Genomic DNA, 19,497 nt, shown 5'->3' on the forward strand with positions numbered 1-19,497 from the left:
TATATAACCCTAATATAACCCTATATACTAGTATACCCTAATATACTTTTGTACACACTACTTGGCTGAAAAACTGAATCGCAAAATTCACAGAAGCACAAATTTTGAAGGATGAGGGTGAAACAATAATCTCCAAAAAGTAACTAATTCAAGCACTGCCACTGAAACACATTTCCAAACAACATTCCAGGAACCGGTTATAAATGATCCTAAAGGTGTATTTGGAAGCAAGCTCCACTTTAATGTTTTACAGGTCCCTTGCAGCCTTTTGCATTGTTCTGCCTGCGTGTTCTCATAGCCATTACTGATTCCCTAAAGCTACAGTTTCTGCTGCTGCCTGCCTCTACAGTTCTTTTGTCCCATTTCGCCTGGTTTATTTACACATACTCCTACTTGGTGCAAGCCAAACATGAACTGAATCACTGTCCAAGCACTAATCCATTCAAGATAGGCAGAGGAGGCATGCTCTTTGTGCATTGTTTTCTTTTGCCTTTATACAAATATTATGCTCAAGCAGGGCCTAATGTGCCTCCACGCAACGCCCGATTTTCCCCTTTGTACAGATTTATGCTCTTTGGTGTGTACTTTTAAAACAGCCATACAATTCCTATCTTTGGATTCATGGCTCCTTTTGGTGACCACCCCTCCCCTCTTAGCATAAGCAAGAACTACCTATAGGAAACAACATGGGAATCTAGGATTTTTGTGTGATTGGCATGGGCGGTAGGTGAAACCCCACAAATGAGAGGCTGAAAAAAGACAGGATTGTTGCTAACTGCAGGTCTTTTGTGTTTTAAAAAACAGGCATTCTCCTTTGTTTTAGAACATGTAAATACATATTTTGCTGAAAATGCAAATGCAGCCTATTGTTATTATTTCCATATTACAGGTTAGGTTGTCTCTGTCTTATGGCAGCCCTGCACTAGTCCACTGCTACTAAGCGTATGTACAATATGCAAGATAATGTTCATTGCAGTGTGAGATACAGGCACCTTTCCGGTGTGCTGTACACATGAGGTCATCCCTGTTGTCCCTGTCCCATATTATTTGTCCATGTAAAGTGCATTCTACCAGAACAGTTACAATCCTTTTGGTGCCCAGAATGCACTTTTCAAGTTTTTGCTGGCCACGTGTATATGCAGAGTGCTTTCTCAGGTCAACTCCTTTTGTGGCAGGCCTATTGACATTGCAGGGCTATGTTTAACTTGTCTATGAATGAAATAGGAAGCAGTATAGCAACACAGCAGCCTCTGTATACCAATATATATATCCTCTGTATATATGTAAATCAACACAGCAGTTTCCAGCACCTGTCTCTCAAAAAAATGCAACACACACACACTGTGGAAACTGTACTTGAGGGTAGAGGAGTGAATAACACCAGTGTGCACTAATCTGAAAACACACCCATCTGATACTAGCTGCCACATTAAGGCGTGTACAATTGCAAACTGCTATGTACAAAAGGGCATTGTGGAAGAAATGACCCCTGTGGGTTTCAAAGGCTATGTGTGTACACAGCCTAAGTTACAGGTTGTCTTGAGGCAAATAGAATACTGAATGAACCTGCAGTGTCCTGGGAGCCTGCAGTGGTTGACCCTGGCAGTGGCTTTGGGGGAGGGGGTGATTAGCACTTTCCCTGTGTTGTGGACCATTATTAAATCCTTATTAAAATAACCTATCTGCTTTCACATGTGAGAGGAAAACAGGGAGACTCCCATACCCTCCAACATTTATTCGATGGAAATAGGGGTGTTCCATTCCATAATAATAATTTTACTATTTATACCCCACATATCTTATTGGGTTGCCCCTACCACTCTGGGCAGCTTCCAACTTATATAAAAACATAATAAAACATTAACCATTAAAAAAACCCCTTCCCTGTATAGGATTGTCTTCAGACGGCTCGAGGGTCGGATAACTCCACACCCTCCAACATATCTCCAATGAAAATAGGGGTGTCCTAGGGAAAAGCGGGACATTCCAGGATCATATCAGAAACTGAGAGGGCTTCTCAAAATCACAGATGTCCCGGGAAAATAGGGACACTTGGAGGGTCTGGACTCCCCTAGGCGAGAAAGCAGAACGTGGGGGTGCAGCAGTTTTGATGGTGAAAATGGCCAGTAGAAAAAGGATTGATGACACCCTCCCGCCCTACCTCTGCAAAATCAGTTTTGAACCTCCCCAGCCTGCACTTCCTTTTCTTTCTTAGAATAAGGGTTTAGTGAGAGCCTTATTGGTTGTTACATAGCGTGATGATTAAATTGTGGCATCCACAGCCAGGCAATACCTTTACTGTATTTGGACTAACCAAAATGTTACAAAATAGCGAGTGAGCTTTTGAGTTTATCCCGCTCTCTTTGTCAGGCTGGATGCTAAGCAGTGCTTAAGAGTTCTGGATAACTTGAAAAACTGCCCCCCCCTCGCTTTTCTTATTAATTAGGCTTCTTTGGCAGCCCCAAATAACCTCCTCCCAACCCCCAATCCAATTGCCTTGTGCTCTAGTGACGTCCCCGCGGACGGCGCTTTCTGACGGCGGCGTAAAAGCGCAGCGTGAAAATTTCCCAAGCGTACCCCGAAGCCGAGCGGCGCGCGCAGGTCTCCCTTTTTTAATATACATCTATATGCGCGCTTCGCTCCCTCGCTCCGCAACCCCACCCCACCTTCAAGGCTTCCGCGTTCCTCATTGGCTAGCAGCCTCGTTTTTGCCAACCCCCTTCTTCCGGCTGCGGCTCGCTTCTATTGGTCGGCGGGCACCGCCTGCGCCCCATGATTGGCAGGCTCGGCCCTGAGGGAAGGGCTTGGGTGGAGCCCACCGGTGTTTTGCGGCGGAGGTGGAGGCGGCGCCGGTTTCCGGGTTCTTCGGGCAGGAGCCGAGCAGGGGGCTTTGGATGTAGGTGGTACCCGGACCATGGGGTAAGTGCAGAGAAAGGGCTGCCGCGCCCTCGAGCCGCGGGCCGGCTCCCCCCGCACAGCAGGTAGCTGTGGGCCCGACGGAGGGGAAGAGGGGCGCCGACGGAGGGGCTCCAGCCAGGCCTTCCCTGGCAGGCGAGGCTCTGCCTAGAGCAACGGGGAGGCTCCGGCGGAGGCTCGGGGTCGCCGTGCGTTTCTGTCAGCAACCGGGCGAAGGGGCTCCGTTAGGCTCTTCGCCTTTTCGCCGGGCTGTGCAGCCCTCCCTCCGTTCCCTGTTCGCCCGCCTCGAAGCACCCGGCCCGTCACTTTCGGGTTCGCAGGGACTTGGCCCCGAATAACGGCGCGCGTGGACGCTACACGCAAGCTCCCCGCACTCCCTTCATTCAGACGCGACGCTTCTCGCAGGTTTGCTTGCACGTGGGGGTTTGAGACTCCCCCGTTGCGCGTGTTTAGAACGGCGCCACCCAGCAGTGGAGTTCTGTGTCTGTTGACTCTGAAGTAAATCACGGCCTGTTCAGTAGTGTTGTAGCCTTATAACAGCATATATAATACGCACATAACCTGAAGCTGTCAAAAAAAAAAGGTAGCAGTTCCAACCTGGATGATTAAGGTCTAAAATAAACCCCTTTCTTCCAGCCCTCTGATAAGCACCCCGATTGTCAATACTGCAGAGCAAAGCAATTTAAACCACACATTAAGGAGGTATCTAGTATGTAGGCACACTGGCTCTGAAATGGGGTTTGATCTCTCTCCTTAAGTATGGAATAGTTGTGGGTTGTTAATTATTACTCTCAGGGTCAAAGTTGTGCTTACAGTAAAACAAAAGTAAAAGTACATTGCTTATAATCTGAGCATCGTTGACTCTGTGTACAGGTGTGTATGCAAGATGCAGCTTAACCTACTATGAACTTAGTTTATATAGTTTAAACGTTCCCGCCTTCAGTCAGTGCCCCTACTTGTCTGCTTGTATTCTAGTTACCTACCTACACCCTACTGAAAGTACTGTATGTTTATTCTCAAGTGTCACAAAATGCATTGATGTTTTAATGTAGCTGCATGGCCCTCAATCAAATAAAAAGTTGTATTGAAGGTCAAAGTGATTTCATGAAAGAAATTTTTCATTAAAATTGGATAAATGTTTCATACTAAACGTGTGACAGCAGCCACACCCTGGGAAACCCAGTATGTTTCTGAGCACAATTCAGAGTGTTGCTACTGACCTTTAAAGCCCTAAGTGGCCTTGGCCCAGTGTCTCCATCGCTCAGCCCAGACACTGAGGTCCTCCAAGGGTCTTGTGCTGGTTCTCTCACTGCGAGAAGTGAAGTTACAGGGAACCAGGCAGAGGGCCTTCTCAGTAGTGGTGACCTCCTTCTGGAACACCCTCGCTTCAGATGTCAAGGTGATAAAGAACTACACAACTTTTAGAAGACATCTGAAGGCATTCTTGTGTTGGGAAGTTTTTAATGTTTGGTGTATTACTATTTTTTTATATATTCTGTAAGCTGTTCAGAGGCTGGGGAAACAGCCAAATGGGAGGGATATAAATAATAAAATTATTATTATTATTATTATAATTAATAATATTACACTGCTTCAGCTGGCTGGCTAAAGTTGTAAGTGTGGCCGATGGGTCTCAAACCCTCAGGGAATTAGGGACTTCCCCTGTATGTGAAGATAGCCTCTGGTGGATTAAGCGGATGAGATCAATAGTGGGTCCAATAGTCAAGAAGGCAGTTTCTTCATGTGCTGTATTGGGAAGTGAGGTGCAAATGGGTCCTGCCAACCTGGAAAGGTAGCCCACCTAAGAGATGGAAAACTCTGTTCCTAAACATCTGCTTCCTTGCAGGATATATTTGGGAGAGGAAAAGTCTAGGGAGTAAACCCTACACAAGTCAGGAGGGGAGTTCTTAGGATGGTTGTATAGCACTTTGTACACTTCTTTCTGGCAACTCCTGCAGCCCAAGCTGGTGCCAAACATATTGCTCTGCTTTCCTTTGGACCATATCAGTGAGGCTGAGGGGGTGTCTTGTCATCTGGGCAGCCCTGGGCCTCCATACACACTGTGGTGCTGCAAATGCAGTGGTTTGACTGCACTCCGTTGTCTTTCGAGACAGATGGATGCCACCAGCAACAAAAAACATGAACTTATTCCTTGATCTTTTCCCACCCAGAACGATGGGCAATTTTTGCAACTGTAGGATAGTCCAGTTAATTTTATTTCTTGGTGTTCCAGCCCTTTGCCCAGTCAGGTTTAGGAGATGAGACCCTGCCTTTTTGGATTACCTTTTTCCTTGTCAGCTACGACTATAGTAGAGAATCCTACTTCCACAGTTGGAGGCAGTATGCTTCTGAATACCAGTTGCTGTAAACCCTGGGAGGTGGTAGTGCTGTCATGCTCAGGTCCTGCTTGTCACCTTCCCATAGACAGAAGAAGAAGAAGAAGAAGAAGAAGAAGAAGAAGAAGAAGAAAAGGAGGAAGAAGAAAATTTATACGTATGCCGCCCATCTGATTGGGTTGCTCTGGGTGGCTTCCAGAAAATAAAAACAGCAAACACAGCAAAACATCGAGCATTACAAACCTCCCTATACTGGGACTGTCTTCGAAAAGTCAGATAGTTGTTTATTTCCTTAACATCTGATGAGAGGATGGGCACAATTACTGAGAAGGCCCTCTGCCTGGTTCCCTGTAACTTCACTTCTCTCAAGGAGGGAACTACCAGAAGGTCCTCTGAGCTGGATCTCCATGTCTGGGCTTAATGATGGGGGTGGAGATGCTCCTTCAGGTATACAGGGTCAAAGCCGTTTAGGGCTTTAAAGGTCAGCATCAACACTTTGAATTGTGCTCAGAAACATTTGTTGTTGATGTTTAGTCATTTAGTCGTGTCCGACTCTTCGTGACCCCATGGACCAGAGCACACCAGGCACTCCTGTCTTCCACTGCTCCCGCAGTTTGGTCAGACTCATGTTGGTAGCTTCGAGAACACTGTCCAACCATCTTGTCCTCTGTCGCCCCTTCTCCTTGTGCCCTCCATCTTTCCCAACATCAGGGTCTTTTCCAGGGAGTCTTCTCTTCTCATGAGGTGGCCAAAGTATTGGAGCCTAAGCTTCAGGATGTGTCCTGCACTCAGGGCTGATTTCCTTACTCAGAAACATATTGGGAGCCAATGTAGATCTTTCAGGACCAGTGGTAATATTGTCCCAGTAGCCTCTCCCAGTCACCACTCTGGCAGCTGCATTATGGATTAGTTGTGGTTTCCGAGTCACCTTCCAAGGTAGCTCCATGTAGAGTACATTGCAGTAGTCCAAGCGGAAGATAAGCACAGCATGTACCACTCCGGTGAGACAGTTGGTGGGCAGGTAGGGTCTCAGCCAACATAACAGATGGAGCTGGTAGACAGCTACCCTGGACACAAAATTGTCCTGTGCCTCCATGGACAGTTGTGAGTCCAGGCTGACCAGTGTGAGAATAGGACATTAAACTAGATGGATTTTTGGCATGATCCAGCAGGCTCTTTTTGGGATCTTGTGACTGTCATATATTAACAGAAATGGACATGCATGGTGCTGTGGTCTAAACCACTGAGCCTCTTGGGCTTGCCAATTGGAAGGTCGGCAGTTCAAATCCACACAACAGGGTGAGCTCCCATTTCTCTATTCCAGTTTCTGCCAGCCTAGCAATGCAAAAGCAGACCAGTGCAAGTAGATATAATAGGTACCTCTGCAGCAGAAGGTAAACGGCGTTTCCTTGAGCTCTGGCACTCGTCATGATCCTCTTTGTGCCAGTAGTGGTTTAGTCATGCTGGCCACATGACCCAGAAAGCTGTCTGTGGACAAATGCCAGCTCCCTCGGCCTGAAGGGAGATGAGCACCACACCCCATAGTTGCCTTTGACTGGACTTAACTGTCCAGGGGTCCTTTACCTTATGTTAGGTATAACATAAGGTCTTCCCACTCTGAAAAGAATGTAGTGCTCAATGCAGCAAGAAGGAAGCCATGCATCATGTTTTCTTAGTTTTTTGATGTTAAGTGAGGTTTATTCTCTAATATGTGTCTGTGGTTGCAGTATTGATGATCACAGCTGAAATCCTGTGTACATTTACTTTGGAGTAAACCCCATTGCATGTAAAGGGATTTAATTCTGTGTACCTATGCAATAAGATTGCACTGGTAGGCACACTTCAGCCCCTCTTGTGACACGCTAACATACAGTTTGAAAAGTGAAGCACAATGTCATAATAAAGCTGACAGTCAGTGAAATCTGATGGAGATGATCAGGGCTGGTTTGTTTTTAACTAAAAGAAAGAAAACTAGCTTTTAGTTGTTCACAGTTCTAAGCTATTGTTGAGGACTAGGATGTACTCATGCAATGTCTCATGTTGGGAAAACCCTCTGATTACTTAAGGATTCACTTACATAGTTTTAATAGAAAACATGTTGATTTTAAGTTTAGCTCCATCATTCAGAGCTTCAGATGGCAGTCACTCAGCGAACTTGTTGGCACTGAGCAATGAACTATGTTTGGAAGATGTTTATAGTGGTGCTAATGTTGTAACAATTTGTGCACGGGCAGAGAAAGAAGACTAATAATAGTCTTTCTTGCAATATTGTTTAAAAGGGCAGAGTAACATGAGAAGAATGCTGTGTTAAATATATCTTGAGCATATTTTAAAGTCTGGCAGCCAGTTCAGGTAGTAAACATAAAGTCATCTACAAGTTGTTTAACAGTATAGTGGCATAGGCTTTTAAGAATTGAAACTGTTCAGCAAATGTTTTGTTCCCATGGAAGTTACTACAGTCGTACCTCGGTTTACAAACTTAATCTGATCCGGAATTCCATTCTTAAACTGAGGCGTGCTTTCCCTAATGAGGCCTCCTACCACTGGTGCCCTTCCACCATTTGGCTTCCATTTGTAGACAAAGTTCGCTAACTGGAACACTACTTCCGGTTTTGCGGAGTTCGTATACCGAATAGTTCATAAACAGGGCTGTTCTTAAACTGAGGTACCACTGTAATGATGAGCTTTGAGTTAGCACATCAATCCTTAAAGATTGGTTATAAACAATGGTCCAAGAAGACTTATATGTTTCAGTAAGGCTGCAGTCCTATCAAGACATATCTGGAAGTAATTCCCTTTTGATTTTGATGGAGTTTACTTTCAAAGAGACATGCACGGGATTGCACTGTACATTTGTTAGCTTTTAACTGTGTGTATGTATGTAAGCAGCGTATTTGGGGCAGATGAAGAAGTTTAAGAAACAGAATGTCTTTTGTTTGTGATGGATCTTTGTGTGAGGAATTGTCAGTTAGTTTCATAACTTTTCCAGGATAGAAGTACAGCAGCTAGTGCATCATTGAACCAAACAAATGTTCTCTAGTCTTAGTGAGAGTGGCTGCTTTCGCCTTATGCTCCTGCTAATATGAACAGCGGTTTCCTTTTCCTTTTGCTATTTAGCACAGCACCAATAAGTTTTTTTTTGTGAGGCCAACAGTTCTTAATTCTTTCAATGTTTTCAACAAAGTATATGTGTAAAGTATATAACAGATGAGATATGAATGCCTCCCCTGTCTTATCTAGTGTATCTTTTGGTTTAATAAAGTCACCAGCTATCTATCCACTTGTAATCTTTGGCACAACATACGCAAGTTCTCCTGGTTCAATAAGGTTAAGAGGAAACAAACCCACGTCAAGGCTGCAATCTTATTGTTTATACAAAACAAAGTATTATTGAACTAAGTGGAAACTTTGTTATGAGCAAATATGCATAGAATGGTGCTTCTTGAATGCACATCATAAATCTGCTTTCTTGCAATTGCATGCATGCTTAATTCTTAGTGTTGACTATCAGTTCTGGGGATCAGTCAAACAACTGTCTTTTGGCTTTTCTGGAATCTTGATGTCAGTGTTCTTGCTTTTGATCTCTTTATCTCCTGTTTGAGAGAAGAAGCATCTGTCTGTTTGTCTTTGGTGTGGTTGGGGAACTCTAATATTGTGTTCTTGTCTTTATGATGGTTACTGTGATGAGTGCCCCCTTTAAAAAACACGTTCCCTTGAGCAAAATATTAAAATGGCAAGTTCGTGGATTATGGAGGGGAGTCTTCACTTAATTTATTGTATTAATTTTTACCAAGGCTCTCAAGGCCTTTTGCAATTTTGTGTGTGTAGCGGGGGGAAAGATAGAAAAGATAGGATAATGAAAAAGCTGGTCAGTGGATGTCTGTTCTGGAACTGATGGTATGAGCTTTTTTGTGGACTTGCAGGTGCTGCGGTGATGATGTATGTGATTTTTGCCTTACTCATCTTCCAGTACATTATAGTCCCGTTTAACATTACATTACATAGCTGTGGGTACAACACCTAAGAGAATCCATCTACCAACTTCCAGATATCATTTGAAATTACAACAAGTTCTGTTTTTTCAGTTCTAATATTATGACTGCAGCTGGTAAGAAAAGTATTTTAAATTACATTGCTATCTAATGTGGCATTAAATATTTTTCTGTTCTAAAATGTCCTACAACTTGGCCTTTGAGGCAATACCTTTGCCAAGATAACTAACGCTGCTTCCTCTACTGACCCTTCCACAGCTAAACAAACAGAGTTCTTCTCTCTGTTTATATTTTCATGATGGAAAAAGGAAGCAAACAAAAACATGTAAATGCCAAGTAGTATGAAGTGTTGTTAGAATACTACTGAGTTTTGTGAGAGAATAACATTAATAAACTTGCGGAAGTGCTCAAAGAACAGACTGCAAACGCAGAAAACTTAACTATAGTTGGTATTTAGCATAAAAAGACTGAAAATATATTTGAGTACACTTAGAGCTTCATAGCATTTTAAAGAACTGGGTCTGTCTTATCATCTAAACACATAAATTACATAGATGCTAGAATTTTAAAAACATTTCCTTCAGTGGCTGTCTGCAGTCTACATCACTACTGAGTCTATTTTCTCAACTTTTCACAGTTAGAGAGCATTTCCCCTAATAGTCTTATAGCAATGACCTGTTTATTGAGCTTAGACATTGGTTATCTAATTAATACATTATTATTTGTTTGTGCAGAGGTTAGATGATGGTGGGTCAAAGGAAGTGTTACCCCACACTTTCCAGTGCATTTTTCCATCGCTTTCCTTATCACAAAAAGTCCAGTCTTTTGAAGGAGCCGGTTTGTTGCACAATATCTCCCAATCATTTATAATCGTGCAACCTGAATTTGCTCTTCTGTGATTGAATCCCACCCAATAAGCCCAACTGCAAAAGACTGAAAACCATAGCAATGAATATAGTGGTTGTGTATGCTTGGAAGCTTACCATTGTTCAAAAAGGTTCCCTTTCAGAAAGTGCCCCACAGAACCCTAAACTTTGCTTTACATTTCCCAAAGTCAGTAATCTGTCACACAAGCTTTTTTGAGCTTTCTTCCTATTATGAAAAGCAAATGCAAGGGAGTTGGGTTCTGATCCTGAATGAAACAGTTCTGGGAACAAAGATTTAAAGGTCCCAACACCACTCCCACAGACCGCACTCCTGATCCAGCTTCGAGCAGACGTGAGAGACAAATACGAAGGGCCAACTAAAATCCAGTGAATTTTATGAAGTGGGTTCTAACCCATAAAAAATTATACCACAACATATCTGTTAGTCTTTAAGGTGCATCAGGTTCTTTCAGCAGACAAATAAGGCTACTCCTCTGGAATTTTGGTAACTTATTTTGAAGCTGTTCCTTGGTCAGAAGAACACTTTTTCCTTGAGACTTGCCTGCATGTATTGTTTGCTATTAAAGAAAAGTATTTGGTAGGCTATTTGTGACTTTGTGCTCTCAGAATATGTCAGAACAAGTAGAAAAATGAAAGGTATCCTCGCCCTTTAATTGCAAGAAATACTGCACTTTGTGATACAAGCAGGAGTCCAAATAGAACAGTAGAAAGAAAGCTTAGCTAATGTTTTTGGTTACATTACTGTGAAGTTGAGCTAAAGCAAAAATATGCTAGAACTAACATTGGCTGGTATTCCAGCTCTATGTACAAATGGGTTTAACTGTACTACTTCCTGCTAATCACACCTAATTATTGTAATGAGGTCAAAAGATTGTATAAAAGGTTTAGAATGCCGTCTCAGTGTAGAATGTGTATAAAGGTGCTTTTGAGAAACATTGGTTGTTAGGACATAAAATATTATCTTCAGGAGAGAAAAAAATGTAAACATCACTGAGAAAGGAAGTCTTTTTAGCATGGGAAAGGCAACAAAATTCCAAGCCAATGAACTGTGTCACGCAGAGAACTTGACCAAAGAACTCTTGCAAGTGATAACAGTGCAAGCACTTCAGATCTTGAAAACATTACCTTCCTCTTTTTTCTTGACAATGTCCTAGAACTTGCTAATTCTATCATGATTTTAACATGTGCTTACTGCCACAATTCTGTGCACACTTATATGGGAATAACTGAACACAGTGGGAGTTGCTATAGAGTAGGCAATCATAGGATCAGATAGCTTATAAAGTTTAAAACTGTTTGAAACGCATTAGATATCTCCAAAGTAAAACATGTGCAGATGCTTTGTAATAAGGAATGAAGCTACTTCATAACTTTTAAAAGTAATTATTTTTTTCTCTCTTCAGTCATCTCGACCCTATTGCAACATTCTAGCAATGGATCCAAGAAACGAAAGTAACATTGTTCCCAGTATAACCCAGTTGGAAAATTTCCTTACTGAACATGACTCCAATGTTGTTTGGCTTCTTGTTGGTATGTAACAGTTGTTTTGTTGAATATTTCATATATTTTGAATGTTGTGAAATATCCCATCTTAAATACATACATCCAAAACAAACATGCTATACTGGTTAATTGGAAAAGTTGGAGCAAAACATTGCTTTTTAAACTACTGAACAGTGGTTTCTTCCCAGTTTGCCGTTTTTGTGGGGGCTGCTGAGGCTAAATCAGTAGAGCTTATTTGCCTAAGAAGTTCTGTCCCTTTGCATACGCAACTCATTGGCTGAGAGCCAACATGCATAATTTGCAGCATTGTCAGTGCCTCAGAGGAGCAGTTTGTGATTTGGAATACAATGCTGCAACAATATCTGAGACAAAGCTGGTATCGTTGTAACTGCTGCTATTATTATTATCATTATTACAATAATTATACATCACTTCTTATTTGCAAAGTGCTTTACTGTTTTATTGTATTCAACCCCACTGCTGTTCCATTTTATATATAGGAAAGAGGGGTTGAACAATAGTGGTGTGACTAAGGCCAAATAATGACTGTTCACATGTAACAGTGCACCATAGTTTAGTGTTATGTGCAGAAGCACACCTCCCCTCACTTCCGGTGTAATACGAGGAGATAGAAGGCATTTGCTTCCAGTTTGAACTGTGTTTGTCATTGTGTCTGAATCTGGACAAATTATATTAGTGTTAAATATGGTATATTAAAACAAGCCAACTTCGGACTATTATTAATTATTGTGGTTTGTCTGAGTAAGCTGTATTTTGCACTAACCACAGTTTCTGGCTTGGACATAACAAACTCTGGTAAGTTGCGTCCATTTCAGGTTACGTCTTTTCAAGTTGCACCCCACGGCAACCTGGAAGTACCGGAATGGTTACTTCTGGGTTTCGCCGTTCGCACATGCGCAGAAGTGCTATATTGTGCTGCGCACATGCGTAGACGCGGTGCTTCTGGATGCGGATGTGCTTCTGGGATGGATTACATCCGCAACTCAAGGTTCCATTATAAATGTTTCCACTCTCCCTCCAACTTTCCTAAGGAGAAGAGAAGTGGGAACAATAAGAAGCCAAGGTTCATACTTGCAGTGCTAAAAAATGGTTTAATATTGTGTGATAAATGGACCCAAAGCAGAGGTGTCCAGGGCTGCCATACAGCAGTTTAGCCCTCTCTGGCCCATAATGAAGAGTTTCAAATGCTACAGCTGGGTTTGTGTGTGTGTTTTTCAATACAATTGTTCTTTTATCTTTCATAATAATGCATTTGCACTTTTCTAGAACGTATGATCATTTCTTTTGCAGCTACAATTTTGTCCTGTGGCTGGATAATTTATCTAACCTATTACAATTCCCGGAACATTGGCCTTATTTTGACATTGGTTCTTAATAGATTACATAAAAATGGCTACATCCATATTGGTAAGTGTTCTTGGAAATATATAATATACTATTGAATACATACTGAAATATTGTGTTAATAATAGAATGCACCATCTAGCCAATGTTAGATGTCTTTAAGTTTTGTAAGAGAGAGAAGTAAGTACATGCTTAGCTGTTCCACTGACATCTGTGTGATAGGCAGAGCAATCCTATACCCAAATTACTTTAGGTGGGAGATCTGTGGCTACTACAATGGCAGAATGACCACAGTATCCTATGTGTGTCCAGATAGGAGGAGAAGAGAAAGCATGCAACTAGGAAATATAAAAATTACATATGAAAGCCTGTGAGTGGCAACCAGTTAGAAACTGCATTGGCAATTATGCTTACATGTGGCCAAAATGCAGAAGACATGGAGGAAGCCAGTGAACTAATGACTGCAAGGATATGCACCGATACACTTCCGGCATCACAATACACCGTGATGCCATAACACCCACTTCTTCTGCTTCATTGGTGTAGTCAGCAATGACTGACCCTGTTACCATGAGAGGCCAGGCATCCCTACAGGCAAGGATTCAAGTCATTTATGCTCCTCACAAGCACAGTACGCAAAGGGAAGGATAGAGGCCACCACAGTACAGCACCTATATAATTTCCACAGCAGGACATCTGCAGAGAGCACGGACAATTTTCCTAGTTTTATATAGCAACGATGGTGTGCTGTGATAGGGTAAGAGGTTACATCATCCTGTGTTTTTGTTTGTAGTGACATGGTTAGGGCAGTTGACACAGCGTACCTCTTCTCTATATTTTTATTTCCCACCCATTAAAGTAAATGGCAGGGGATTTTCTTTAGCTAGGTCTGTGGCTGGCATAAAATTGCACTTTTGATGAGGACAAGGCTGTGAATCGAAGGGTTATTTGATATGTGCTTCTCACCTGCCATTCCTGCTTCGATGCTTTAATTCAGGGATCAGCAAACTTTTTCAGCAAGGGGCCGGTCCACTGTCCCTCAGACCTGGTGGGGGGCCGGACTATATTTTTTTGGGGGAAATGAACGAATTCCTATGCCCCACAAATAACCCAGAGATGCATTTTAAATAAAAGGACACATTCTACTCATGTAAAAACACGCTGATTCCAGACCTTCTGTGGATTTAGAAGGCGATTGGGCCGGGTCCGGCCCGCAGGCCTTAGTTTGCCTACCCATGCTTTAATTTTTGCCCTTCCACTGACATATCTGAGAAGTTCTACGGTATATCTTGAATTTGGCAAATGTAGCCCCTTGCCAATGGAGTATAATATTGCACTTTTCATCTAGCTAAAGTAACAAAAATTTGTGCTAATAATGTTGATGATTGACTTACCAGAAATCTTACTTTTAATATAGGTTCCTTCTCATTCTCTGTCCTGTCTGGAAAAGTCATGGTTCGTGAAATATATTACATTACAGAAGATATGTCTATTAGGTACTTAACCTTGCTTACCATTTGTTTCAAAATAGTGGTTGTTTTAAAATGTTTCTTCATCCTCATATGATACTAGGCTCTAATATGCTTTGGATGATGCATTCCATTTTGACATCAGTAGTGGCAGAAAAAGCATGAACACAGGGTAAAGTTAGCCATTTCTGTAAAAATATGAGGACTTCTTAAATGGTCTCTCTCTTTCTCTTGTTTAAGATAGTGAGCTCCCCATGCTGGTAACATTCACTTTCATCTTTGGTCCAGGGCATAGAGGATTATTGGCAGATAGTGATGAGTGACAGTGAGTCAGGTGGTTTATGGTGCTTTTTAAGGTTCTGAAAGAGGAACCATAAATACATTTATAAAAACCAAAATGGCAATTTGTTAGTTTTTGCATTGTTTGAAATAGTTTTTAAATTCACCGAAGCTGGTCTGGGACCGTAATAAATTTCATTTCATTTCAATTTCGTTATATATAACAAGAGTACTTATTATTTCTAATTGTGTAAAAATATTTTCAGAATCCAAGATGGCTTTATTATATTTCGTTGGTGGAAGATGTACAATCCAAAGCAGAAGCAACATGGTAAGTTTTCACCCAAAAAAGAGACATGTTACTGGATTTTTTGTTGAAGGAGCAATTCTGCATGGGTTGAATAAATAGTGTTTGTATGTTACAAAAACAAATTATTCTTAGAAATATTCAGTAAAGCAACCCCCCCCCCCCAAAAAAAAACCCTAAATAGCTTTTAAAGGTTAAATGGTGTATATCTTCTTAATTTAGTAGCTTACTCTTATCAGAGGCAGTATTTCCATGTTAGAGCTGGGCTGAATTAATATTTTCTTTTACTGCTTCTCTGGTCTTGCATTTTAATTATTCCCATATGGCTCATATGTTAATAAAATTCTACCTGCATGCTTACATGAGTTTCAGTTCATTTGAGCTATCCTAACTTGCAAGAATTGCAACATGGTTATCTAAGAGGTTTTAAGCAGGCAAATGCACCAGTCATGTATCAAATTAAAAAGAAAGTAGAATAACATAAGAGGAGATTTCCTGGTTGGGCCAAAGTTCCATCTGATTTACCTTTCTAAAAGTAGCTAGTTGAATACCTCTGGGAACCTTTCAAATAGGTCATGAAAGCAGCTGCTCCTCCCCCCATTTGTTTCTAGCATCTGGTTTTCAGAGGTATAGTATATTTGGAAGCAGGAGTTTCACAGGTCTTCAAATAGCTATATAGGCATTGATAGAACTATCCTTAATGAATTTATCTTACTCACTCCTAAAGCTGTCAAAGCTAGTAGCCTAATCACAAACTGTGCCAGATCCCAGCTCCTCCAGAACTGTAGCATAATTACAACAAATTAAAGAAAACTTACTGATAGTAAAAGCAACCTGTACACTCTGTAGCCCCTTCATGTCTTTTTAAAAATACTTAAAGCATTTTATCTTTTAAATGACAGCTGCATGTGAATCTCTAATCTGAAATCAGAAAAGATACAGACCTTCTTTAATTTATTTCACAAACTTTTAATGACTAATTGGATTTGTTTATTTCCTATACCACAGCTTTGAAGTTGAAAACATACTAAAAAATTAAAATGGTAACACTGTCCTTTATTGCTTGTGGCAATAACTTTGCTGCATTGCACTGAAATGTAAAGAAAGCATTCAAAATTAGTAATTTGTATTTTGCTATCTATACGGGCCATTGTGGGCTAGAAGTAGGTTTTCACTTTTGTCTCTGTAGGTAAGTGCAGAGAGAAGTGGTTGGCAAGATAATAATCTACTTTAAGAGACCCAGTTTACTGGATTATCAAAGGAGTTCATGTCTCTTGAGTAAATAAGTAATAGGGCTGTCTTAAAGAAAGAAAGAAAAACTAGTTAATTATAACCACATTGTTTTAACTAGGTCATAGCTTTTGAAAATGTAGATGTGATATATCATTAATGTGCTTCATTATTATATAGAAGAACATATGAAGAACCCTCTTGCATCAGACCAAAAGCTATGTAGTCCAACATGCTGTTTTTATTCTGCCCACCCAGATGTTTGTCTTGACACCAGGACAGTAGCAATCTTCTGCTTGTGAACCTCAGCAAGTGGTGTTCAGATTCATATGATCATTTATAGCTTTGAATGTTGTCTTTTGAATTTATGACATGAATTGAGTTATTTGGCAGTTTTAAACAGTTTCTATGTCAGCCTTATAATAAGCCAGGGGTTGCCAATCTTTTGGGGCCAGTCGGCACATTTGGAATTTTGAGAGAGTGTTGTGGATGCTAGTTGTGAGGGTGTGGCATAATGGCAGCTACATCTAAAAAGAAGAGGAAAAGAAGCAGAACCACAAAACAGTGCAGTCATGACCCATCAGTGGAGGGAAAGTTTCTACCTTGTTATAGACTGGCAGAGGAGGGACCAAACTCTTACGCATTTCTGTGTTGAGTGTGAAGCATTAGACTTGCGTCCTCTGGTAGCCTGCTTTGTCAGCTCAGTTGCCTGAATGGAATTTCATGCACTCACTTGCTGTGGCTACTAGGCTGGGACTTAAACACAAAGCTTGCTTTTTGTCGAATATGGTAACCCAGTGCTATTGGGTGGCAGTATAAGCTATACATATAATGAGTAAACATCATGGTAGAAACAGGCTGAATGAGGATACGAGAACAAAAAGTTATTATGCAGTAAATCTTTAAGATCTCACCAGGTTCTATGTTGCTTCCTTACCTATTTGTAATATGCTTCAGCTTTTTCTGTCTATTGCTAAGGAGATTTCCAGTCACTGTCACAGTGTGGGTTTTTATATAATTGAACCATTTATTTTAAAAGTAGCCTACCTGCCCATGTAGTCCTAAAACAATCTATGTAATTCTTCCTTACTTCAGTGCTAGGATGTAATAGGGGGAAGCCACAGGTGAAACGGTGAGTAGTTATCTACAGGCCTCAACTTCAGTTTGCCAGTCACTCATACTGGCTAATTCTCCCAAAAGTCCACTTTTAAAGCTTTGGGCATTTGTATACCTCTGTTACTTCATTAGTCTATAAATTTGTTAGTATACATATTTTTGTGTGTGTACTACTGTTTTTACAAAACAAGTGTCTTTGTTTTCTGAGGCTGTCTCATGAAAAGCTCCCCTGTTTTGTTGCACTTTACAGACCCAAAGGCAGAAACAAGATTGTATATCATGGTCAATGATTTTGAATTTCATGTGTATAACCGTTCTGACCTTTATGGGCAACTTCAGGAATTATTTGGTTTGGATCCAACCATAATTCCTCCCAAGAAAGAGGAAGAGAAAGCACGAGAAAATGGGAGAGAACGAACACACACAAATCTGGAAAGGTACAGCTATTTATTCACTTGAGTATCTATTTGAACGTTGTGTCAGATTGAGTTATTTCATTTTGCGTTTTTGTTCAGTTGATTTACTAGCCTCTTCCTTGAAGACCATAAAGTAGCACCTTCTTCTTACTTAAAGAGTATGTTTGAACATAAACTGCTCTATTTTTTAAGGCCACTCAGCCACATAAACTCTTCAGGCTTTTAGGTGATAGTTTGATATTGGAAAATCTAACCCTCTGAAATGTGGAATATAGCACAGAGCATTGCTTGTTCAACATAGTTGGGACATGCACTGAACCGTGCTACTATTGAAGTAAGTAGCAGTATTTGTTAACTTTATTACTCCCTTTTTTAAATTGAAATTTTTGTTTTTGTTTTGACATGATCTAAATCTCTACCTGTGGAAGGGACACTGTGTTTATGCGTGTGTGTCCACTGCCCCATTTAATGTGGGAATAAGTGACAGCGATGCCCAGTCTGTGTAATCATTTATTTCATGAAAGCTGGATAGATAGATCTTGGGTACATTTAGTTATCAGATTAAGGTACTCTTGTTTAAACAACTATGTTTCAATCTTTTGTGTTGTTCTTTGTCTCAGGTCTTTGCTACTTTTTTGTCAGTATTGTTTTGCTAGCTTTTTGTGTTTAGAATTGTTCGTGCTTTTATTGTTATTATCAATTGCTAGCTGCCCTGAGGGTTCTGTTGGTATGTCAGGTGTAGGATGACAACAGTTTTATAAGTAAATAAATGGGGACATTAAATAGAAAGTGAATTTTAGAATGCTGGTAATGGTCTTGCATATTGCAGTTGCAGTTACTTTTAAAGGTCGATGGAATTACCTACATCTGTTCTCTTTCGTGTTTCTCTTTAGAGTAATTGTAATTAACTTCAGCAGAGAGCATATCCAGGGGTTTAATGGCCTAAGAGAATTACCCAAATCAGTCACTTTTGTGCAATAGATGACTGCTATAAAGTCTTTTTTGCTTAAGTAAAAATTGGAGAAAGGAAATGTTACTGTGTAATGCCTAGATGGAAGCAGCAAAAACCCCTTCCTTGTATCACATCTTGTGAAGCTGTGAGACTCCCCAGTATTAATAAATAAATAAATAAGTTGATAGGTTGGTATGTTGTGTGCACTTGGCTTTTTAATATACCGTATTTTTCGCTCTATAGGACGCACTTTTTCCCTTCTAAAAAGTAAGGGAAAATGTGTGTGCATCTTATGAAGCGAATGCAGGCTGGGCGGCTAAGCCCAAAGCCAAAACAGGCAGACGGAGCGCTGCGCAGCACTCCGTCTTGCTGTTCTAGTTTGGGGATGGCTGCACAAAGCCTCCACAGGGCAGCAGGGTGCCTTCACCCCGCTGCCCTGCGGCAGCTTCAAAGGCTGTCCCCGAAGCCAGAACAGCAAGAGGCTATCCCAGAAGCCAGATCCCTCTTGCTGTTCTGGCTTCTTGGGTTCAGTATTTTTTTCTTCTTGTTTCCTCTACCCCAAACTAGGTGCATCTTATAGTCCGGTGCGTCCTATAGCGCAAAAAATACGGTACTTAATAAAACTCTAGTGTTTTCTGTAGTCGGTTTCAATATGCTTTAGAGTATCAGGAATTTGATTACATTTTTTTTTGTCTAACTTCAATGTATGTTTGGGGCATCAGTGACTCT

At 41.1% G+C, this 19,497-nt stretch overlaps 1 protein-coding gene across 37 annotated transcripts in view; it reads left to right on the plus strand.

Moving 5' to 3' along the window:
- The first annotated feature begins 2,757 nt into the window (after window positions 1-2,757).
- Window positions 2,758-19,497, plus strand: part of BLTP1 (bridge-like lipid transfer protein family member 1) — a 108,329-nt gene continuing 91,589 nt past the window's right edge. For all 37 annotated transcript variants that reach the window (XM_083456876.1, XM_083456887.1, XM_083456910.1 and 34 more), the window contains exons 1-6: window positions 2,758-2,919; window positions 11,535-11,661; window positions 12,946-13,062; window positions 14,417-14,495; window positions 15,014-15,078; window positions 17,651-17,837. In XM_083456876.1, coding sequence (XP_083313002.1) covers window positions 2,773-2,919; window positions 11,535-11,661; window positions 12,946-13,062; window positions 14,417-14,495; window positions 15,014-15,078; window positions 17,651-17,837 — 722 coding nt within the window. In that variant the 5' untranslated portion in view covers window positions 2,758-2,772. The remainder of the gene's footprint in view (window positions 2,920-11,534; window positions 11,662-12,945; window positions 13,063-14,416; window positions 14,496-15,013; window positions 15,079-17,650; window positions 17,838-19,497) is intronic.

The sequence above is a fragment of the Podarcis tiliguerta genome, assembly GCF_965153285.1.
Source record: "Podarcis tiliguerta genome assembly, chromosome: 9".
NCBI classification, from domain to species: domain Eukaryota; kingdom Metazoa; phylum Chordata; class Lepidosauria; order Squamata; family Lacertidae; genus Podarcis; species Podarcis tiliguerta.